This window comes from Lutjanus erythropterus, chromosome 9 (genome assembly GCF_056507025.1).
Source record: "Lutjanus erythropterus isolate fLutEry1 chromosome 9, fLutEry1.hap2, whole genome shotgun sequence".
NCBI classification, from domain to species: Eukaryota; Metazoa; Chordata; class Actinopteri; order Lutjaniformes; family Lutjanidae; genus Lutjanus; species Lutjanus erythropterus.
Genome location: NC_139325.1, coordinates 40,081,491 through 40,106,382, shown reverse-complemented (window position 1 = coordinate 40,106,382; position 24,892 = coordinate 40,081,491). Strand labels below are relative to the sequence as shown.

The 24,892-nt window shown below is 39.7% G+C and overlaps 1 protein-coding gene across 4 annotated transcripts in view; it reads right to left on the bottom strand.

Annotated features, from left to right (window-relative positions):
- The window catches only part of etv1 (ETS variant transcription factor 1), a 28,933-nt gene extending 4,677 nt beyond the window's left edge, over positions 1–24,256 (bottom strand). Inside the window, exons 1-12 of one of the 4 annotated variants that reach the window (XM_084727590.1) lie at positions 23,894–24,255; positions 23,480–23,699; positions 23,087–23,177; positions 22,555–22,645; positions 22,205–22,252; positions 17,440–17,493; positions 8,874–9,003; positions 7,295–7,483; positions 5,453–5,700; positions 1,623–1,694; positions 1,456–1,524; positions 1,124–1,293 (exon numbers count right to left, since the gene is read on the bottom strand). In XM_084727590.1, the coding sequence (XP_084583716.1) occupies positions 1,124–1,293; positions 1,456–1,524; positions 1,623–1,694; positions 5,453–5,700; positions 7,295–7,483; positions 8,874–9,003; positions 17,440–17,493; positions 22,205–22,252; positions 22,555–22,645; positions 23,087–23,177; positions 23,480–23,619 (1,302 nt within the window). In that variant the 5' untranslated portion in view covers positions 23,620–23,699; positions 23,894–24,255. Of the gene's footprint in view, positions 1–1,123; positions 1,294–1,455; positions 1,525–1,622; positions 1,695–5,452; positions 5,701–7,294; positions 7,484–8,873; positions 9,004–17,439; positions 17,494–21,450; positions 22,078–22,204; positions 22,253–22,554; positions 22,646–23,086; positions 23,178–23,479 lie in introns of those variants that run through there. The other 3 variants (XM_084727591.1, XM_084727592.1, XM_084727593.1) reach the window with 3 other exon arrangements.
- Positions 24,257–24,892: the final 636 nt, after the last annotated feature.

Sequence of the window (24,892 nt, the reverse complement as noted above, 5' to 3'; positions counted from 1 at the left end):
ACATTATTTATCCCACTTCAAATGTTGACCTTTGACATCGTATAATTTGGCCTGGATGTATTACACAACCTGCTTTTATTTTTTGCTCAAATCTACATTTCTTCTGGGCACAGATACGACTGTAACAAGCTGAACTTGAGCTGCAACCACTGTTCATTTTCATTATCAATTAACCTGTTCATTATTGTACATTTAACAGATCTTTATCTATAAAATATCAGAAAACAGTGAGAAATGGGCATCATGACGGCCTCAAATCGCTTGTTTCATCAGACTAACAGCTATTTTGATTACTGATTAATCGTTTCAGTCATTTTGTCAAACATTTGCAAGTTTGTGCTTCTTAAATGTGAAGATTTGCTGCTTTTCTTTGTCATTTCTGATATTTAATGAAGAGTTTTTGGATTCTGGGCTGTTGGTTGGACCAAAGAAGCAATTTGAAGTGTTCATTTTTTGGGCTCTGGGAGATAATAATGTGCATTTTTCATAATTTTTTGACATTTTAGAGATGAGACTTTATGGCTGCAACAAACGATTACTTTCATTATTGATTAATTTGCATGATCTCTTTCATGAGCAGCAGATCCTCACATCTAAGAAGCTGAACGAGCAAATGTTTGACACTTTTGCTTGAAAAATGACTTAAAGTTGGCAACTGATGGATTAATCGACTAATTATTGTGGCTCTAACTAACGATCAACCGTGAAAACAATCAGCAGATTGATCGATAATGAAAATAATTGTTAGCTGCAGCCCAATTTGAAACTGAGTAGAGCAGTAAAACCTCACATTTGAGAAGCTGGAAGCAGCAAACGCTTGGTATTTTAATGTCATTATGAAAACTGACAATTTTCTGTCCATCGACTACAGGCAACACACTTAAGGATTCAAACAAACATACAAAAGCAATATGTGCAGTGTAATGCAATGCGTCGTGCTCCTACAGCTGTGGTAAACAAACAGGATGAAAAATAAGACGTAGAAAAAAGGAAGTAAGATGAAACGTGTCCTTTAGTTATGTAAAAACTGCTTCAAAATTAAGTAGTATTATTTAAAAAAGTGAGGATAAATAAATGTTAATATAAATAAATGTATACAATAATGTTTCTCTGAGCTTCTCACCTCCTCTGGCTCGATGAGTTTGAACTCCATGCCGCGTCCGGTCCAGGCGATGAAGTGGGAGTTGGACGGGTCGTCCAGCAGAGCCACCAGGAACTGCCAGAGCTGCAGCGAGCCTCTGCGCTGGTAAGACGGGCCCTCGCGGTACAGGCCTGACTCCTGCTTGATGTCCCCTAAACGACACATAATGGACTATTACTTTATTTCACCGGGAAGTCCCAAAAATCTCTTTCGCAAGAGAGAACGGGCCGAGGCAGCGGCCGTAAAAATATCATACAACACGACCTCGTGGACGTCAACATTACAGCGCAACTTCGTATTTAAAGTTTTCTCACCTTCAACCTTCTCAGGTACCACACAGGTGTCATCGTAGAAATGCCTCACCACTTTGTCAAACATACAACCTGGAAAACAAGATAAAAAAAAAGGGAGCGTTTGATTTGACATTCATCAAAAATCCAACGTGCACCATCACAACATTCACTCGAATCGTCGTCGGTACCTTCAGTCCTGTTAGTGTGAGCCAGATACCCGTCTTGCCGTAAGTAGACAGAATGGCAGCTAGGCACTTCTGCTGAAAGCCAGGCAAGAATGGGAGAGTGGGTGTTAAAGGGCCCGAAGGCAGCATTAAGAACACTATCTCAGTTATCTGAGAGCAGTCAAAGCCTGTTCACTCAATGCACCACTGGCTCTGATTAAAGAATATGCCCTCCGGCGACGGCATCGCAATGGCTCCCAGCCACGGGCCAGCTCGCTATATCACACTGCTAACACACGCTCCGAGCGTCTCCACTCACAGGAAGATTTACTACAGAATAAAACACGGCGCTCGTGTGAAAACACAAGCTGACATGATGTAAGTTTTGTCATAATGTGAGGGGTCGACATAAAGCTTTTACACACTTTCAGATCAAAACTGCACCGACCTGAAGGTGGAGGTTTCTTTGACTTTTAACTCTGGATGTTGTGTAACTGCAAAATGTCGATTTAAACACCCTGAACGCTTATTGTCTCAATCAAGTTCTTCCAATGAATGATTGGCTCCTGTGTGAATACATATATATATATATATATATATATATATATATATATGTATATATGTATATATATATATAATTTTTTTTTTTTTAAGTTTTGGATCATTTCATATCAGAGTTTTCTGTTTTTCTACTTTTTCTCTGAGCACGTCTCACTGGTTTGAAGTGGGCGGGCTTTCGTTGGCACAAAGTGGTGTCAAATATTTTCATACTTGTTCATGTTGCAGAGCTCCTGTCAATCAAATCTGATCAAAACGCACCAACAAAGTCCTGATGAAGCAGGCTGGCAAATAATCCTAAAAGACAGTGGAGGATGTAACTAAGTAAATTTATTCAAGTACTTTGAACTCTAATAGTGGTATAACGTGACGTAGGTGATCGCCTCCTATAGTTTGGAATGAATGCAACCAAGAAATAACGTTAATTGCAAAATTAACCCATCTTTACCCAGCTTTTTAAAGAAATAATTCCCTAAATCTCGATGCAGAGCTGCAGTGATAAATAAACAGCTATATGCAAGAAAGATGGGTGCTGTGTTTTACTCTGAAGGACGATGTTGGGGATAAAATCAGCTGACTTAACAGCTGTCTCTTTTGCCTCCGTTGAGTGAAATCCAGACCATCTTCTCAGGCGTTTTCAGTGTCGTAACTGGGAAACTAGACACGCTTGTCATCACAGAAATAGATGATAAGATTGCGATGTTTATTGCAACTTGGGTGATATCTGCTGGCTTCCCTTCGACACGCGGCTCTGCTCAGCTCACCGGAACAGCCTGCAGTCTCTTTCCTGTCTGTGGCCCAGACTTCACTGTTGATAGGTCATTATTTCTGATGCTGAACCAATCGGATGGCACAGTGAGTGAGGACTACCATAAACTTTTTTAAATGTATGTCTATATTTTTCAATAGATCTTTAAATGCAGTCTGTGTTGGCTATTGACAACGAGTTATTCTGCAGATTCAGATTATTGACAAAATATAAATCAACTAATAAATGATGATGTATAACAGACAGTATGTAAAATAATCACAATTAGCTCCACCGTTACCAGCAACATTAAAGTAATGAAAACGCATACGTTATATACATTACTGAAAAATGTTCCTTTTCTGCATAATGAGTACATTTACTTTTGGTACTTTACATATATTTAGATGCCAAGTTCACTCAGGTAAGGTTCTGACAGTGGGTCACACTGTGGAATTGCTGCCTTTCTTTTATTATAAGAAAGAAAACTTTAAATAATTGAAGCTGAATTGAAGTTTTCAGAGGCTTTAAAATGAAATGTGTAAAATGTTGGCGGTGTCTTTTTAAAATATGGTATCTGTATCATCATTCAGTCAAGAATATCATCAAAGATTTTGTACCCATTGCATGATTAAAACTGAAAAATACTTTCACGTTTGTATAAAAGCCCGTACTTGCTGGTTTGCTCTACGACACTGTGGACATCGACCGTCTGTTTACTGTATATGTCAGAACCTCCCACAACACAGACATCACGGCTGTGATGCTCGTGATCAAAAAAAAAAAAAAAAAGGGCAAACAGGTTACAAAGTGAATGTTCAATAAACAGACTGAGGCCCTTCATTTAGGCCCATAAACATTTCTCTGAACTTCATCAAAGTAATGGGCTTGTAGAGGAAATTGCTGCTAATGAAATTACCAGCTCCCCTCCCATCCTTTCCAACAGGCCTGCTCCAGTCAACATGCTCCACTGTGACTGCTAATAAATTCACTCGGATGCTCCATCTTGGATCCACAGTACAGTAATGGACACTGGCAAGACTATAAACAAAAATATACATCCACTCCCTCTTTATGTATAACCTTTATGGTCTGCTCTGACCTTTACAGCGTGTATTATCAGCTGCTTTTAATGACAATAAGAACTGAACTTTGTTTTACTGCTGCGCTCATTAGAAGTCAGTGAAATGTAACATCCTGAGTAGCGTTGAAACAAATAACTAACAGCTTAACTGATTGTCAAATGAATCGATACCAATTTTGATTATTGATTAGCTGTTTAAGACATTTATCAAGCACAAAATGTCAGCAGTTTGCAGGCTCGGGCTTCTTAAATGTGAGAATTTGCAGATTTTTTTTTCTTTTTGACATTATAAACTTATTGATGACATCACAGTGGACTATAGGAACTTGTGATAAGATTTGTCAGATCCTTTAAGACAAAATAATTAGATGAATGACTAATCTCGAGACATACTTCTGCTACATCCTGGTAGCTGGTAGCTACCTGCACTCCTTGTCCAGTTCGCAGCGCGATATATCAATATTTTATTGATGATGTGACATGATACTAGTTCTCATCCTCAGTTTTGGATGTAATTATATCATGATACGGCATGAGTTTGTCTTTTCCTGCTTTTAAAGGTGCATTACAGTAAAGTGATGTCATTTTCTGAACTTACCAGACTGTTCTGTTATTTTATTTTACCCACTTGGTCATTAAATCCACATTACTGATCTCTTAATGTTTTGTGAAAGCACCAATAATCCCTACATTATAAACAAGGTGTTTGGTCAAAAATATCGTGATGCATTTAGAAGCCACACGATCATGAAACTTAAAAAGATCAGTGGTAAAGTGAACTTGCCACCGGAAAGTGACAAAAACACCGCAGCCCACAGTTTCCTGGCTTTTCCCTGACAGAAACCGCAGAGCCGCTTGTTAGGAAGACAAAGACAGTCTAACGTAAAAGAGACGTGAAAGAGGCCCCACAGTGTTTTCCTAGAACTCATCGCCAAGGGAAGAGGCTGCTTTTTCTCCCTGACTGGTCACACGGACTCTCCTCCAGCTCGGCCTCTCCTGGGTCCTCTCTGTCCGCCTCGTGAATGAAGCCAGCAGTCGTAGCGTATGTTCATTCATGTCCTGATGTAGCCTCGGGCTCTGCAGAGGCCGCGGGCTGATGATTAGGTCCCTTTACTCTCTAACTAAAGGGAGCGGACAAGCGTGGGAGGGCGGATTTTTGGATTGTGACCAGGCATAACCCCCCCCCCTCCACCACCACCTCCCTCCACCCCCCTCTTTTCTATTAGAGCACCACAGGAAATGGCGACCGGTGCAGACACCCGGCCCAACCAGATCCCCTGCCCTAATAATGGGCAAACTCAATAAACGCCACCCCCTCCTCCCATGTCTTCTCCCATTCCTGAAATGATAACGCTCTGACAGAAAAAAAAAACAACACAAGGCTGCTGTCACTTCATGGCTCCTTCGCCTACCAGAGTGGATCAAAGTAACACACCCATGAAACGGCGCTCGCAAGTCTCTCACCTGAGTCGTAGGTGAAGTCTCTCGGCTCCTGTTTGATCATCATGGTGGCGGGGTACGTGTGGGGCAGCGGCGCCCCCATCATGGCCGGGTGCTCGAACAGGGGGTCGGGATACTCCTGCTTGAAGCCTTGAGGAGGGAACGGGATGTTGGGCTCCGACATCTGCCTGTGGTAGATGGGCCGGCCGTCCCGAGCCATCGTCGGCGGGGAGGGGAACGAGTGGCACGGCTCCGAGAGCTGACGTCGAAATCTGAGGAGGACCAGAAAATCGGTGGATTCAGGGGTGCAAAATTAACTTTTCTGTCCACCCAACAAATCAATAACGAGTGTTATATCACAGCCTGTTTACATATAGTGGTGCTGTTTGGTCCAGGTGGACAAAAAAGACCCAGATTTAAGCATGAAGACTAAGAGAGGTGGTTAAAAGCAGCTGCAACCAATTTTCTTTTTTTATCGTTGAATCTTTTGGTCATCAAATTGCTTGTTTTTCATCCAAACCTCCCAAATATTTTCTTTACTATCACATAAGAAAAGAAAAAGCAGAAAAGCTAAAACTAGAGAATATTTGACATTTATGCTCGAAAAAATGACTTAAATGAGTGACTGATTGTCAAAAATCTTGCATACACTCTTCCTCAACATGTAGAAGGAATTTCTCAAATAACATCAGAAATTTTACAGTTTGAGCAAAGTAAGCAAGAATGGAGAACCTAAATATACATATAAAATAAATAAATGTTCTTTAGAACTGGGCATTTTTTAGAAGATACTGGAAATATGTCTTGTCAAATGAAAAATAAAAGCTGTTAACAATGTGGTTATAAAACACAGTCACTTCTACCAGCAGAATATAATGATCATGATCCAAGAGGCCGTTTGGCACCGTATTGATGTAAACATTTCACACAGAGCGTACAGAGCTGTTCTGAAGAAAAACAAACACATTTTTAAAAATGAAAGAAACATAGCTGTTACCAACAGAAAGAGATATCTAGCTGATTTAAATTATCTAAATAATAAAGTTACAGGAGCTTGCTGACACTGGAGGGACCAAACGAGGGGGTCGGGATCCCTGAAGGTGTCCTGAGATGATTCACAGGACAGGAAAGCAAAAAATACTTTTTATACTACAAAAATATAACCATTAATTGTACAGACAATTGTACAGGCTCTTTCCTGCCAATTACTGCATAATGTCAACTGTTAAAGCCTCTTAAAAAACCTGATAAACTGATCGTAAATACAGCAGACGCAACCAGTGAAGATGTGTCACATGATGGGACTTTATTTTAAGAGGTTACAATCTAAAATGTTTGGAATCACTGCTCTTAAATGATTCATTAATTACATTTTAGATATCTGTTTTTCAGTTTACTGAGTTTAGGGCATCGATCAATCTGTTGATCATTTTCCTGATTAATCAATTAGTTGTTTGGATCATAAAATGTCAGAAAATAGTGAAAAATGCTGACGACTGTTTCTCAGAGCTCAAGGTGACGTCGTCAAACATCAGTTTACTGTCATAAGGAACGAAAGAAACCACAAAATATTTACATTTGAGAAGCTGAAATCAGAGAATTTGGACATTTTTTTTTAATTAAAACCATTAGTCTAATATCAAAATAGACTGTGATTAATTTAATAGCTGACAGCTAATCAAAAGCTGCCATTTGTTGGCTCCTCCTACTAAACGTTCACTCAACCAATGAGCTTCTACTGTGACTAAAACTCTGATCTACATCTGCTGCTGTGACCTTATTTTAATCTGTTCTGAGTACAACCGCCAGCTAAAAGCCCCGCATGTAAATGTGATGTAAATGTAAAAGGCTGCGGGGCTGCAGTACCTGTGGTCCATGGAGTAGGCGTTGTCGGGGAGCGGCTGCGAGGGCGGTATGTGGGCGTAGGTCCTGTCTGGTTTGGGTGTCGGGGCCGCCGTGGGTGAGGCATGATGGAGGGGGGACACAGGGGTGCTACAGGGGGGCGTCACTGGGCTGGAGGGCTTCATTCCTGCAGGCTGCTTCTGCTCATAGGCACTGCGGCAAAACAGAAGACGAGAATTAAACATGTTTCGTGCCAGAGATTCTGTTGTTGGTGAGCTTCAGGTGTGTTTGTCTCTGTCAAAGGTCACCTGACACAACCGGAAATCCAGATCAGACGTTACTGAGGTAACCCAGATTCCACTTAAACATAAGATAGTACAAAACACAGAGGGATTTTTTGAAAAAATATTTGAAAATGTGCATTTAGTTAGCTTTAGCTTATTTAGTTATTTCACTTCAAGTTCCTTAATTTTTAATACAATAAAACACCAAGAAGAAAAGGCAGATTAAAATTCATTTCTGCAAAGTTAAATTCAACTGTCTGGTTGTTTTTATACTCCTTAGATTGTTGGATTGGTCCTTTTCTTGAAGGTGTTTTGTGAAAGTGTACTATATTGTTTTGTTCTTAAATTTGTACTTTTTTAAAGGGAGTTTGGTAAAGGTATACTACATTATCCGTATTATTGTAAACCTAATTTTACTTCAGGTTGCTTTACTTTCCAACACTATAAAGCACCATGTCTGAGAAGCTTGGCTCTGGATTTGCAAACTGTCAAGGAAAGGACAGATTAAAGTCCATTTCTGCAAAGTTGAATTCAACTGAATGGTTGTTTTTGCACTCTTTACATTCTTAAATTTGTCTTTTTTTAAAAGGAGTTTGGTAAAAGTATACAACTTTCTCCGTATTATTATAAACCTATTGTTTGCCACACATTCGTCCGTCCACAGTTTTGTTTTGTAATTAAATGTTGCGTCAGACGCATGCTGACGTGGACGGATATATTAAGGAATGTAACACCATCTCCTGGCATACACTGTGGAGATTTTGATGTAAAGGCCTGCCAAATGTTAAGACTTTTTCCTGTTTTGTCCCCTCTATGCTTCTGAGCAGAAGTCCCCAGGTGAGCAAATGAATCACACATATGATTCACCACTTATGAAACAGTTTCAAGACGGCTGTCTGCGTACAAGGTCATTATATGGGCTTGCAAGCACAATCAGTGTCATCTATTATGAATGAAATCAGTTCAAGTGTTTGTCACACAGAGCTTTGGCTTTACTTTGAAGGAAATAAAAGATGCCAGCAGGTTCTGGTGTATTTAATTTGAAATGTATAGAAACTGTTTGCAAAGTTAATTTCATATAAATAAAAATATAATGCAAACAGTTGGACAAAGACTGAATATGATTTAAAAACAACTTAAGTTTATCATTCAACATGTCTAAAATAGAGTAATGCTTGGTAAAATATAACGATACTCTCTTCTAACTGTGGCTCTAACTTCATTTTAATGTTGTTGAAGTGAAACTTGTCTTTCAGGTGGATGTTTCAGGTCTTTCAGAAGTTGATTTGAAGTGTTGGTCGGTGTCGTGCGGGGCCCACCTGATGTTGTACGGGCACTTCTCTCCATACTGGAGTTTGAAGGGCCGTTCCTGACTACAGTTGGAGCTCAGCTCTGAACACGGGCTGTGCAGCTCCCTCTTGATCTTCAGCTGCAGTCCGTGGAAAGCCACTACACCCAGAGAGGAAGAGAGATGGAGAGAACTAATTTAAGATACTGAACGACAATAAACCACACCTCCACTATCAAATAGTAACTTGTTACGGATCAAATAATGTGGGTTTTAAGAGCAAAATGAGTTTTTTTTGGTAGTGCTCTACATTTCTGCAAAAGTTACAACAGATCAACTAAACTAAACAACTAAATTATTTTCCATTTGTTTACATTTTTGCTTCGTCTTCCTGCCCCAATGCCCTCCATGCACACAACTTTTCACTATCAATTTAGTGTAACTGGACTTTTTGTACAGTAATAGTTACAGTCTCTCTGCCTCCCTACACTCTGAAATTGAGCGTAATTCGTTTGGCAAAAGAAAGACAAAATGCACAATGAACAAAGTTAAAGATGAATGTGACTGATAGCATTATATTTTTTTTAAATTTCTGTAGATATTGCAATAGTGTCATAGTATTGCAGAATATTATTTTCACTGCACTGAAATCCACTCAGTCAACTGAGGTTAAATTCTTCTCAGCAGCTGTTTACGTCAGGCTGAACCACCACCTCTGTCCTCTGTTTACATCACGTCCTACAGATAAACAAAAGGACGAAGCTGTCTCACTCTTTCTTCTGTATGATACAGTAAGAATCACATGCAGCAGCTTCCCCCAAACTGGAAAACAACCATACTGCAGTATCTGTAATGACAATACTGTTTTAAAATAATACAATGCGAACATTTGATACTATCAAAAGTAGCAAAGCTATAAAAAGAAAAATATCAGGGCTCAGTTCAGTCTTTATTGTCCTGCCTGAAATCTGTCCTGCAGTAAAACCAGACAGCGTTCAGTTTCTGTACCAGCACTGTGTTCAGAAAATTTCAATATCAATATCAGTTTTGCTTCCTGAGCAACATTTTGTTCTATATCAGTTTTACAGTTTTTTAACAAAATGTAAATGATATGGTACTTTAGTTTTATTTTTCAGCACCTTTTTACACACTCAAAGTAGTTTCATAACATGAAAATATAAACCCTGTAACCTTAAAGTTGTCTGGCATTTTGGCATTTTTTCCACTCACAGCGTTTTTACAACATAAAAAAAAAATAAACCACAGCTTGGAAACTTACTCCTACGGTATCGAATGACAGGTGCAACTAACAATTACTTTCATTATCGATTAATTTTGATCATATTCTCGATTAACTGGCTGGTTGCTTGGTCCATAAAATGTCAGAAAATAGTGAAAAATGTTTCCCAAAACCTGAGTTGACCTCCTCAAATGTGCCGTTTTGTTCATAACCCGAAGATATTCAGTTTACTGTAACAAAGGACTAAAGACACCAGAAAATCTGAAATCAGATAATTTTTTGTCTTAAAAAATAACTCAAAACAATTAACCAATTATTAAAACAGAAACATCAAATTTAACAAAATGAAAATTAAACTTTATGGTACTTTAGTTTTATTTTTCGGCACCTTTTTACACACTCAAAGTAGCTTCATAACATAAAAGTATAAACTTTGAGTGGAAAAATGCTAAGGCGCTGAAACATAAAACCAAAGCATTTTCACAACATAATAAAATAAACCACAGATTTACTCTATGGTATCGAATGACGAGGGATTTTTTGATCCCTTATGGTACTGAAGCAATTCGGTCAGTGCCATAGAAGTATTGAAGTTCAGTACAAAGCCTGATGTGCTGATTGTTAATAAAAGAAAATAAAAAAAATCTAATGAGCTTTGGGCTTTTATTCTTGTTGCTGTGACATTAAAGGAGGTATTGAGTATCGTTTTTATATACTAGTTTTACATTCTGGTCTTGTGACTCTACAGGCCGTCACAGATTAAGAGAATTCATGATGGACGAAGTAAAAAGACAAAGCATCTGTCCACCAGCAGATCTGACGTCCCAGCCCATCACTTACACAAACAACTCACTTAAATCTCATTTGTTCGGCCTTTTCCTGACAGGGACTCTGTTAGTGAAATATGACAATCATAAAACTGGGTGTGCGGCGAGCTCCTCTGAATGCTCTATCTGCTTTCAGCTGGCTGTCAATACGTTCCAGACGACAACAACAGGGCTCATTGATCTGAAGGTGGGGGGGGGGGCTGCGCTCTCTACCTATGGCCCCACGGCGAGCCCGGTGCATCTGAGAGGCTGTTAAGTGCCTGATCAGTCCTGATTAACATCCCATCATCTCAAGTCATGATCAACGCTAATCCAATTGGCTGCGCTTCTGACGAAAACCCAGTCAGTCAGAATGAAGTCAGGCTCGGGTTGCCTCGCCGATCGCCGTCTCACCGCGACTGCACACAAAGCAGCGGTGAGAGGCCGTCCCACAGCGCTCTATCACACACACACACACACACACACACACGAGAGGAGAGGGCCAGTCGTGGATGAAGGGGATGATTTTTGACTGATGCTTCAGGCTGAGAGACGGCCTTTTCCTGAGTTAAAAACACAGCGACCAGGAATTACGAAAGAGAGAGAGGAAATCCATCAACTCCTGCTCCGACTGAAGTACAAACATTTAGACATCTGATCACCAAAAACACTCAAATCTGAGGTTTGGGAATATTTTTCTTTCAAACACGCCCACAGCCAGGAAGGTCTCTGCGGCTACGAGGAGCTGAGAGAGGAGGATGTTTTGGGGAGTTTTCTCACGGCTGACTGACAGCTGCCGTACGAGCAGGGGTCGATCTGCCAACACCCCATCTGACGCACAGCAGAGAGCCCCTGGGGGACGGGCCACACGGGCCCGGCATGACAAAGCTCAGGGGTTGTTCGCAGCCCTCGCTGGGGGCCTGACCTTTCCGGGTCATCGATCGAAGGTCAAAGAGACACTTCCTGTGGGGAGACCTTTGACGACGCTGGCATGGCAGAGCCTCGTTAAAGGCTTACAGAGTCAAAACAATACCTTAGTTTTGCTTGTTGAGATCACAATCAGTGTCACTTTAATTAGCTACGACCATAAACACACATTTCTTTCTTTTTCTTTGTCTCCTGGTTTCTAACTCACCTGAAGCTCGACTAGATTTCTTTCCTCCTGCATCCACGTCAGTTTCTGGGTCAATTTACATATGAAATGTACGAGTAATTGTTATAAAAATGCTTTGTTTAACTGTAAGCGTCACATCAGCTATTAACAATAGCTTCACGTGTGCTGCAGCACAGGGCCTTAAATTAGAAATGGAAATGTCACAATAGATTTCGTCAGTGGGGTGCCAAGGTACACAAATCAATAGCGAGGGCATTGCCTCTGACTAAAACAGAGACTTCCTTTTTAGTCCAGAATGTCATGCCCATCACTGCTTGATTGCTCTCATTATCTACATATTGATTAACCGAGATGGTAGGGTGTTTAAAAGAAGAAGCAGTTAGAACAATTACTGGGTCTATTTTGAATGCAAATGTTTTTTTTCTTTTTTTTTCTGTGCCAGTAACTCAAATATTCCGCAATTTTCTTTGGTCTTTGGTGCACGGATTCAATAGAAATCTTTGATTTAAATGAATAGATGTTTGTTTGTTTTAGCTTTGTCAGGAAAGATTCAGTGAGATTTATTTAAGTTTTTACTTTTTTTTCCTGCAAAATGTGGTTCAAATAATTTAATTCTGGCTGCCATTTTTCTGGCAATCCTTTCTGTACATTATCAAAGAACTCTTGGCTCCGAACGTTGTGTATTCTCAGGTACAAATTGTGTGTTTTGGCAGAACTGGAGCCTACGTTTGGCAGATATTTCTCCAGTCCATTCATAAAAAAATACAGGTCTTTTGGCAGCAGCGAAAAACCTTCCATTCCATTTTCACCTACTGTAGGTGCTCGCCTTTGCTGTTAAATGATGGAGGCTCAGATCTGCTGGTAACGTGTGGCCTCATTTTACACCTCCTCTTCTCCTTCGTTCCCTGCTAAGTTATGCTAATGGTAAGCATCTGTGTTGGAGTTTGAGACAAAGAAAATTCTCCTTCTCCTCCTTCAGCCTGAGGACACTTTCGCGTCGAGGCCGCTCACATGCTGCTTCTGTGCTGCATGGATGGAGAGTGATAGGTCGACATTGAGGGAACCTGCCACAGTTTCTCGAGAGGTGATAATATAAAGGCCACGGAAATATAAAACAAACCTGCACTCCTCCACACAGATTCCTTTTTTTAAAATCTGTTTTTACCTTTTTATTCTCACTTTCAACTACAGCTGCACTGAGTAGCCACTTAATTAACTTGATTAAAAGAAAATTAGTTGCAAACTATTCTGACAATCGATTAATTAAATTAAAAATGTCAAATATTTGCAAGAATTTGCTGCTTTTCTTTGTCATTTAAGAAACAAACAAATAGTCTTTGGATTTTGGACTGTTGGTTCAAAGCAATTTAAAGGTGTAATTTTTGGCTCTGGTAAACTGTGATGAGCATTTTTCACAATTTCTTGACATTCTATAGAGTAAGTGAGTAATTGTGAAAATAACTTTTGGTTCCACCCCTACTTTCAACTCAACAGAACACCAAAAAAATATAAAAATGTAGAAATACTGTTACTTAATTATTGCTGTTAATTTCATTGTAGCAGACGTGAAACTATCAACGTAAAAATCAATTTAAGTAAAAATAAAAAGAAGCTAATTCAAAATGGAGGAGTAGGCCTACAACAACAAGAGTATTAGGGTTAACATTTATGGTTATTTTTCAGTTTAATGCATGATTTTGTATTTTTTTTTAATGAACTTAGTTTCCTAAAATTAAGAATCTGCAATCCATTAAACTCATCACAATATTTTACCACAAAATAAAGACTATTTTTGCTACACTAGTTGTTTCTTTTGCTAATGCTACCAACTATTTAGCAAGGCTAACAACACAGCTGGACAAAATACTTGGCTAATGCTAACTCTATTAACATCAAAGACATTTTCCAGCATTTATATGTGATGCTAGTTAACTTCACATTTTGTTCAAATTAAGTTCGATGCAGACAGAATTTATAACTCCTGAGTTGATGCTTACATGAAGAGTGACAATATTTTGTAGCTAATTAGCCTCCCAGACTTTAGCTAAATTGTTCTTAAGTAAAAGTTAAAATACAAACTTGCCTGAATCATTTTAAAGGATGATGCTGCTCTTAAACTATATTTTTCTTATTGTTAACAAATCCCATGAAAAGGTAAAACCCAACATTGCAGAATACAGCCCCAAACACTCTCATTTAAAGACATGCCATAACTTAAATCCATGAAAATCAGGTCACAAATACATCGTTTCAATTTTTATTAAGGCAACACGATTTCCTACAATAGCTGTAAACTGTGGGTTTTAGCAAACACAACTCAAAGAGGAGTAAACAATTCATCTGTTGGAAGCTATTTTCAGCTTCAATGTGTTCATTTTAATAAAGGAACACATCATAGTTTATCAGCCTTTAGATGCACAGACGACACTTGATCACTTTGCTGTTGGTTTTGGTCTTTTCATGGGATTTATTGATAATAAGAAGAAAACAGCATACTGACAGTTTTATCCTCAAACTACACTCTAAAGACATCAGTAGTGAGATTTACTTCCTGTAATTACCTCCACCTTTACACACGGCTCTTCTCTTACAACTTCTATCTGTATCTCCTTCCATCTCCATCTCTCTGTCTCACTGTCCGTCCCTCCATCTCTCGGCTCGGTGAAACCCATATGGGAGAGCTGCCGGCTGGGATGCCTGCTCGAGCGCCCAACCACGGTGCCCTCACCCTCCCGCCATCTGTTAGTGCCTCTCCAGTCTGCTGCGGGTTTGCCAACAGGACAATTCAGATGGTCAGCAGTCTCCTGCCACCGTGGCCACCCACCCTGGCTACCTCTGAAGGACAATGGGACAGTCTCGGTGACCTCTGGTTCGCTACTGTATACCACGCCGCTCCTCCATGTTGGATTTTAGGGTAAGCTAATTCACACCCAGTGGTCGAGTTTCTGGTTTACGGCTGTGGTGTGTTCGGAGCAACAGAAAGATGCAAAGAATTTGAGAGGGCAAAATATTTCAAGGACATACCAGAAGATGGGGAAGTGTTGTTTTCACACCCTCACAACTACGGTTAGTTGACTCAAGCTTGTATTTGTGCAGACTGTGGAGCAGCAGCTGCAAAAATGGCTCAGAACTAATGAACAATAGTTTTCTATATTGGTATCAGCGAATATGTTGTCGGATATGAAAACTTTTCTGACAAAACATAACAGATTATATAATTAGGTTTACTGTTTCTTGGGCTGCAACTAACAAATATTTCCATTAGCGATTAATCTGGTATTACTTTTTTATTAATCGATTAGCTGTTTGGTCTATAAAATGTCAGAAAATGGTGCAAATGTTGATCAAAGCTCTAGATGACGTCCTCAACAGTCTTGTTTTGCCCACAATGCAAAGATATTCACTTTACTGCCATAGCGAACTAAATAAACCAGAAAATAGTCATATTTGAGTGGCTAAAATCAGAGAATTTAGCATTTATTTAATAAAAAATGACTCAAAACAATTAATCAATTTCAGAATAGTTGGCGATCAATTTAATAGTCCATTAATAATCAATTAATCTTTGCAGCTCTAACTGTTTCAGTGACTTATTGTCATTTTTAACAATGAAATTAAACTATATAATATCATGCTTCCATTGCATATCTTCTTATCTTTAAAAATCGGCCTGAAAAATCCAGTATCAGTCAGACTTTACTACTAAGAATATTCAGCATCTTTAAGAACACAAATAAAGTTGCTAATCAGGTTAAGACATTTACATTTAAAGTTTAGTTTGACTTGTGTTTAAAAGGATGGTACTATTTTTCTTCAGCTGGAGCTCCTCAGATTTTTCGTTTCAAGGTGTAGAAGAGGTGATGGCAAAAAAAAAGAGAGAAAAAATAGACCCCCCTCTGGTTTTTAATCTGGGAAACCAACAGGAACCAGCTCGAGGATCTCAGGCTGTCATCTGGCTCATAAGGGGTTAAAAGGTCTGTGATCTAGCTTTTAATGCCAAATCTATTCCTCCTGAATCCAACTCAAATATTTTATTTTACTACCAAATAGGGCTGGGTAGAGATTCAATACCAAGTTTCAGAGTAAATCTCATCAATGTTCGTGAGCGAATAAGCATGCAGCTCGTACCAGGATCTAATAATGCTGGTGATTGGCTTTCTGACGTTACACGTCGTGGAGGCATGCAGGAAGAACACTACGTTACGCCCAGAGACGGAGATCATTGTCACAGCTTCGTCTTTTTGTTTTTGTTAAAGAGGATTTGGAATTGAACATTTTTAAGCGATTCCCGTCCCTCCTGCTAAAATCTTGCAATCTACTGTAAAACTAAGAAATCACACGTTTCCTTTTCTCTTTGTTCTGGTCAAAGGTCCTCACTTCTGCTTTTGGTCCAACTTTGTTTCCAGGTTAAAGGGCGTTAAGGACATAGGGAAGACTTGTTTTGTGTCTTTTCTCACAGTTTCATGGGCGTTTTGGCTCATCTGAAAGACATGTGCTCGCTCCGGGTCCCACTGAGCTCCACTCACTCCATTTCTGTCCCCACCTTGGCACTATTTCCTCCAGAAGTGGACCGTGCCAAGTCACCAGTCACCGTGTGCAACCACCGTGCACAACCAGGTGAAGTACGACTAAATACTTCATCCCTATTAAACTCGATTTAAAATCAGCTCAGGTTAAGCGATGGAAGATTTTTTAAAAACTCTTAGAGAGTATTCTTAGAAAATGATTTTTTCCCTCCTCTTGCTTTCATGCTGTAAAAACCCCCACTGAAGGCTGGGGAGTGTACCAGAAGGCCAACAAGGCTTCAACTGAAAGGGATAAATGCAGTATTTTCTAATATTACACTGCCCGATTTAGAAAATCTAACCACACTGGATGGTTTGCACAAAAAGCAATTCGAGGAAAAGGTCACCTAGGAGCATTTTTTAAAAGATTTTATTTAAAAAAAATTCAAAAACAGCCATCAATTGACAGCAGTTTGGCCTACCTGGATATAAAAATATCACTTCAACCCCCTAAAAAAAAATCCGCCACAATATTTTGATGTTTATGCAAATAAATCACAGTGCAATAATATCTCAGTGGTGGTGAGAGGTACATGAGCAACAGAGGGAGAGACAGATATAGAGACAGAGACAGAGAGATAACCCCCCCCCTCCACTCATGCACCTGTCTGCAGACCCGCAAGACTGCTGCAGCTCTCCAGAGAGCACTTGTGCGAGCAAAGGTGAGGGTACTGAGAGACACGGAAAAACACACACCGCCACATGCACTCTCCCCGAGTACAAACACACACACAGTCGCGACGAGTGAAAAAAAAACAAAAAAACACCACAGATGTTGACACACACCCAAACACGAGCACCAACGCGCGCACAAACACACACACACACCGAGACACAGAGGAAAAGGGGCGACGTGGTCTGTTCTTACTCACAGTTTTCAGTCTGGAAGTCTGGAACGAACTGCTCGTCATTGTCGGGAACTTGAGCTAAAGACACAAGCGGAGAAAGAAGAAAGGGAATGATTGTTTGTGATGTTGATGGACAACGCAGCATTGATCACAGCTCTCTACAGTCCAATACCCTCCTCTGGCAAACAGTCTCCTGGGATATTAGGTTGGCCTATCCCAGCATTGTTTGCCTCTGCTGTCGGTTAAAGAACACAGCTGCGAAAAATATGTTTTACAGGAAAACAGGGCAAGGAGTACTTTGTTTTTCTTGCCCGTGCTGGTGTTTGTTTAAAAAAAAAAAAAAAAAGTGCAGTAAGGTTTTGTCTGCAGTTACAGCCTCAGGGTTACACCAAAAAATATTCACCATATCAAGCAATTTTTGTCTGTTATTAAATCGCAGAAGTCAAATCAAGATTATTTTTCTTTAAAACAAGTTATCATTCTAAAAAGAAATTCAGATTTTACATGACAAAACAATCCCACAATCCTTCTCAGCAGATAAAAATGACTTGAGTCAAATTTCCGTTTTTCTGAGCGCATTAAAGACTTCTCGTCAAAATTTAAATCAAATTAAATCCCAGCATAGTTTTTATAGTATAGTGCAACAATCTGCAATATTACGCCTTGCACAGACAGCCATATCTAAAACTATTTTTTTTTTTAATAAAAAAGACTGATTTCTATAAAAAATAAGTTGAAAAAAACTTAACAGATTCAGATTTTATTGCTTGTTTTAAGAAAATCAGACATCTATAGCTTAATAATAGAAAAAATATCACTTGTGAGCAACCAGGAAATGCACCAAAATTACAGGTCTGACTAAATCAAAGTATGATAATAAGTTTTGCTTAATTTACTAAATAAACTGTAAAATGAACCATGTTTTGTAACAAACGCCAGCCTGTGAGGGTGATAATATTTTGCTTTAGGTGACTGTCTACCTCCTAATTCCACTTCCTGAGGTCGGCTTGTCCATTGACTGCTCCGCAGCCTCGGCTCTCACTCTTTGCCAGCAGCCAAACACCCATTGTTAACAGTATCTAATTGGCTTCTTCCCTACTGGTGAATCCACCTGTACCTACCGAGTTAGGTCTGTTCCAAACCTTCCAATGCTTCACCTGCGCCTCAAACGCCCCTGCACTCAGGCTAATGCTAAAATAATGAAGCCTGCCCCGCTCCGGCTCCAATTAAGCATGTACATATTTATATCACACATATTTACACTCAGTGACAGTTCACCGTGTCCCTCAAGTTCGACTCTCTCTGGCGAAAAAAAAAAGCAAAAGGAGATTTAAATGTGTCATTAGCACGTCTATTTATACACACAATGAGGTGGGTCCTCATTATCACAGCATCAGTAACATGTCTCGACATGTCTAGAGATCTTCAACAAAATCACTGATTTTCCATTTTTTTGTCACTCTAGATATGATCGGGGATGGAGGGTTTTTTTTTTTTTTCTCGCCAGAGGTGTGAATTGAGGAGAGTAAACAATCAACAGATCAAGAGGAGAAATTGCTGCATATTTTCCAACAATGTCAAGCGGGTGAAGAGAACAGCAAACAAAGAGGTAGAAATGAGTCCACTCTAGATGCTGCTGTAATTTAAGCCATCAACTCTCTATTGTATGCAGCACTTTTGTGTACAATTTGTTGAATTATTGTTGATCTGGAAAACAACTTGGGCTTCTCTGCTGTGTTACTCCACTTTGCATGCTTTCTTAAAGGGCCACGACATGAAAATTTGAATAATATATTAAAACAAATATAAAGTCCTTTACATGATAAATCATACTCAAACCGTCTTAAAGCCTCAACACTCTAAACGTACTTTTTTCCGTTTCCACAACATTCAAATCTGCCAAACCAGCATAACAGTGAAAAATATGGAGACAAGGGTGGAAAGAAACAGCTCTAGTCTCATGACTACAACACAAACAAACTTCAGAGAACTTGGAAAGGGACAAAGAGAGAGGAGATTAGAAACAAAACCGAAAAAAAAAAAAAAAAAAAAGAAGGCAGCAGTGTCCAAAAGGAAGTACTGTACAGGATGGATGAGTCACCGGCCTCAGTCTGTGAATGAGCCAGCTGATCCCTGCAACAAACTCCTGGGGAGAACGGCAGAGCTGGAAATCTGCCGCCATTCACAAAACAACCAAAAAGGAAAAAAAGGGAGAAGGACAGAAGGGGAAAAAAGAGTAAGGATGAAAAAGGAGAAGTTTTAAAGGCTGCAAACACGAGGCCTGAGCAGGAGAGACTGATGGAGGAATTTCCTGAACCTGCGACAGCTCTGTGTGCGAGGTTTAGTTTTAAACAAATTTAACGTTCTGCACGCGCTGATTTTAGACAAATCAAACTTGCAGCACCAGAATTTCATGGAGAAATCAGTGCGTGAACAAAAGCAAAGAAAAGTATTCTTAAAGTGAGAAATCCCTAAACAATTTTCCTGGCAGGAAACGTCCTTAAATAAGTCCAGAAGACCTGAGTGGAGGTGGAGGGCAGGAGTGGTCTGTGGGTGTCAAACACACGCCTGTCAGCTGACGAACCACCTCAACCTCTCGGTCTCAGAGTCGGAAATTCAGTCTGTCTCTCATAATTCCTCCTCTTGTTCCAATTACCTGAACTAATAAATCTTAGAAATGGGGAGGTATTCCTTTTCATCTTAATGGACAGGAAGTCATTCATTAAACCTACAATCTTGAAGCGTACGTCGTCACATTGATCCATGACAGGCAGAACCGTAATCCTTAACAGTAATACCTCTTATCAGCCGCCGCCGTCTCTTTTCTCACTTTGGATACTGAAATATTAAAATCGTGTCTTATTCTTTTACACGCCCTGCGGTGTGCGCCGCGCCGCCTCATAATCTAACTGCTGCTCAAGAAGAGTCGGCTCAACTACTCCAATATCTGTTTCAAAGCATACTTTTCATTTTTTAAAAGCTCTGGATCGCACCGCGAACGTTTTCAAATGTGTTAAAGAATAGATGGAGCCTGTGAATGATTGAGAGTCTTATTCACCTGTGTGAAGGGTGCGAGCTAAAATTTCTACAGACACTTTTCCAGGGAAGGTATTACGACTCAATCCTTATTTTTTAAAAAAGTAAAAAAGTATTTCAGTTGATTCAATTAAACTGTGAATTATACCTGAAAACTAAAATCATGGCTTTAAAACCTGAACTCTCACTTATATGTTGAAATAGATATTTTTGAGGGGGCAGGTTAGGTCATTTTAATAGTTGCAATTCTATGCCAGAATAATATAAAACTGAATTATTACAAATTTCAATGGACTCGTTTTACACAAATTAAACAGCAAAATATTTTTTAAAAAGTTAATACTGGTGCCTTTTTTATGGTAGATGTCATAATTTCTAATTATCCACATTTCAAATAAAGGACTGAAAATAACCCCAAAAGTAATTTCACAAGTTAAAACATTTTTGTAAGTGTTCTATTTTTCACTTGAACTTAAAAATTATATTTTTTATAATTTAACAGAAACTTTTAACATTAATAATTACTTTTTTTTTCTTGAAACATTGTATGCACATAACATACGGTGCAGTAAAAAGAAGATGCAGTCTAGTGTTAGCCTAAAAAAAACAGTGCTTTGGCACATTTGCAAGTAAAATACAGGCAATTTATCTTTCTTTTTAAATTAATATACATGCAAAAACTATTTTAAATCACCCTTTTTAAAAAAAAATAAGTGCTTCCAGCCTGCACAGCCTTACACTTTTTCTGGATTTCTGGTTTTACACTGACAGAACAAATCAAAAACTACTTCCAACAACTCTGAAAATGTTAAAGTTTTCACAGTAAAATACCGAACTTGCTTTCTGCTGAGATATAAACTTTTAAATTACATGCTATATTCAAAGCAAGTTGCATCTCAGTGAGGTGCAAATACAAAACGTCAAGCAAAATAACCAACATGCACATGCACATTAAAAGTAAAAAAAAAGAAAAAAAGATGAGCAATATTCACCACTAACCAAAACTTCGGTGCTGCAGACACGGTGGAAAGAGGACACTCGCACTTAAATCCTGAAGCATCACGTCTCAGTTAGACCACAATGAGCAAGTCTTGCCATTAGAGAAAAAATAATAAAAAGCAAAGAAATGGATAAATATTAAAAAAAAAAATCAATTGTCGCTTTGAGAGACTGATGATTCTGGTGGTTTGGAAGTCTGCGATTAAAAAAAAAAAAATTATAGATCCATTCTTTCTTTTTTTTTTTGCCGCCAAGAAATGAAATTGAAGAAGACAAGGTGGTGGTACAGCTGGAGAAGATAGAGAGGAGAGGTGTGCTGAGAGGAAGCAGAGAGAGAGAGAGAGGGAGAGAGAGAGAGAGAGAGAGGGAGAGGGAGGGAGGAGAGAGCAGAGGAGCGAGTGAGAGAGCTGGTAGGCTACAGCAGAGCTCTGGTGGAGGTGGAGGTGGCGGCGGCTGGCGTGCAGCGCGTTAGCTCCTGCCAAAAGCAGAAGAGACAGTGAGCGTCGGAGAGCCTTCTCCTGGTAATTTGTGATGACACTCTCTGGGTAGAGCCTCCTCGGTCTCCCTCAAGACCCCTCGCTCACAGTCTCTAATGTATGCATGACACACAAGGTGCCTCTTCCACACAGGCTTTTAATTGGACTGCGACGCTAGGCAAGTAACTCCAGGCTGCTTTTTTCCCCCCTCGCAACCTACCCATTTTTACCCATCTCTCCTCCTTTTTTTTTTTTTTTATGAGATTTGAAACACTCACCTTCTGCCAGCCAAGCCTCCTGCAGCTGACTGAGGTCCTGGAAGAGCTCTGGAGGCAGAGAACAAGGTTTTTGAAAGCAGTAAAAAAAAAAACACAGCCAAAGCTCAGGAGAAGCATCAGAAACAACTGGCTTCATTACCGCACACGCCGGAGCTCAGTGGGCACGTGTGCAGCTAATAACAAGTCAATTTGTGTCTCTGACCACTGACAGAGGCTTGTGAGGATCATCACAGGCCGCTGTGTTGTAATTGAGATTCTGTAGTTAGCAGCACAGGTGGCCACAAACCAATTGAATTTTGCTAAATGTTTAGGAGCCGTGAAATTAACTTCTCCCCCTGCCCTCTGCCTACCTTCAGTGTCCAGAGCCAGGTCAGACTTAATGAATTTTCTCTTTCTGTCATGTGCCGGCCTCTGGCAGCTTGTTGTCTTTTCTTGCAGCTTCTGCGAAAAAACAAAAAGACACAAATCAATTTTTTTTTTTTTCCTCTTCCTCGCTGGAGCAGTGATTCTGTTGTTGGCTGCAGCACACATGCAACTCACTGATGCCTCGCACACTTCTAAAGCCTGACCCATGCAAGGTGACCTGAGCTTCACTCATCAGATATAATTAACAAGTTGTAACGTGGTGCACAAAACCAACATCACGGTGTATGGTGTGGTGGGCACCTTGCTTAGCTGCTTATCTTTGATGATTAAATGAAACTTAAATGGTCCCTGAGGGAGAAATGAGTCTTGGCAGCAGCAGCAGAGATGAGATCAGAACAAATAGAAAGTATTAGAGAGAAAGAACAGACATTTACAGCAATAAAAGATATTAAACATGATGGGATCTGTTATCTGATTTGCTTCCAAGTTGGTTTTTTTTGGTCTATAATCACTCACTTTGGAGTTACAATAAGGCACTTGCTGGTCGTGAAATCCATCCATTCTGCGCTGCTGTGGCTTTAACTGACGAGTCTCCTGTCCGGTCACCCTTAAAAAAAACAAAACAGCGACATGGATGGAAATCATAAAGAAAGAGGACATGAATGACGGGTTCTGAGTGGATGAAAACACGAGTTTCATTCATTAAGGCACAGTTCAGGACACCTCTACTGCTCTGATACCGAAATTACCGACAACACCTCCGGCGATGCTGCAAAGTTAAGTTGACAATCTGCAAATTTCGTGCGTAAACGAGCAGCGCGCTGAGCTGGAGGGCGCGCCGAAATGATGTAGAATAAACTTATGCAGAAGAAGAAGAAGAAGAGTACGGAGTGTGAAGGGTGCAGTTACCTAGCGACCTCGCTTTCATCCGCCTGCAGAGTGCCACGGAGCGGCTGCAGGATCTCCACGGTCCCGGCTGCAGGCTGCGCCTCTCCCCGCTCGCTGTGTTGCTTTCTAGCGGCTTGGCATCGCCTCCCGGGGCCTCCCATGGAAACAAGCCGCACTCCGCTTCCTATTGGTTGTCAATGTCTTTCACCGGATCAGATTGCTGGCAGTCAATCACGCACGGCTGCAGGCGGCAAAACACCGGAGAAGTCAATGGTAACGTTCAAGTATCACGCGCTTTATAAAAGTTTGGCCACGTTTTAACAGTATAACAAACTTAAGAGTTATTTATCATGCTTTTAAAGTTACAGTCATGCAAACTGCACCTGCACACCCCCTCCTCCCCTCACACACACACACACACAGTCCTGTCTTTACCCTCTCTGCCTCTCGTTTTTCCCCTGCACACACACAAACACTCCTCACTCCTCTCCCGGTCAAGTTTGTGTCCATGGTAACTGTGTTTTGAAGAGCCTCCAGAGGGACTTCGTGAACGCCAGCTCTCCCCGCTCCTGTAAGGGATACATTGTTGGAAGTGCCGAGGACCCGCAGAAGGCGCTGACCTGGAAGTAAAGCTCAGGTCAGTGGGCAAAACTGAGGACAGCTTCCAAAAAAAAAAAAAAAAAAAAAAAAAAGACCCGTCAAACACTGTTCCCTAAAACACGTGACTAATAAATAAATAAGAGTCCAAACTTAAAGCTGCTTTAAAGTTGCTGTTTTTCTGCTTCCTGATCAGGCAGTTATTCACATAAAGAAAGCTAAAAAAAACAAAGAACAAGGGAAATACTTTGTCAGAATAAAACTTTTAGAGCTGCAATGATTAATCATATAACTGATTACTAATTAATTATTAAATTATTTGCTAACTATTTTGATAATCTATTAATTGGTTTGAGGATTTTTAAAGAGAAAAAAGTCAAAGTTCTCTAATTCTAGCTTCTTTGATGTGAATAAAAAAAAATATCTTTCGGTTGTGACTGACATTTTTCACCATTGAGAAAATAATCTAGCAATTCAGGTAATCAGCTATGAAAATAATTGTTAGTTGCAGCCCTATAAATGTTAAATATAACATAATATAAACTATAAACCAGACTGGCAACATGTTTAAAATAAAAATATGGAACAATGAACTCAAAGCCTGCTGTTTAGCTCTACAAGCTAGCTTGTTAACTTGGGGAGTCAGCTAAGCTAGCGCAACGTTAGCTTGGCAGCAAATTTTAACTTCAAATAATCAATTACTTATTGAATACTAAATTATTTGCCAACAATTTCGATAATTGATTTATTGGTTTGAGCATTTTCTTTTAAAGAAAAAAAAAGTCAAAATTCTCTAATTCCAGCTTCTTAAATGTAAATAATAATAATAATAAATTA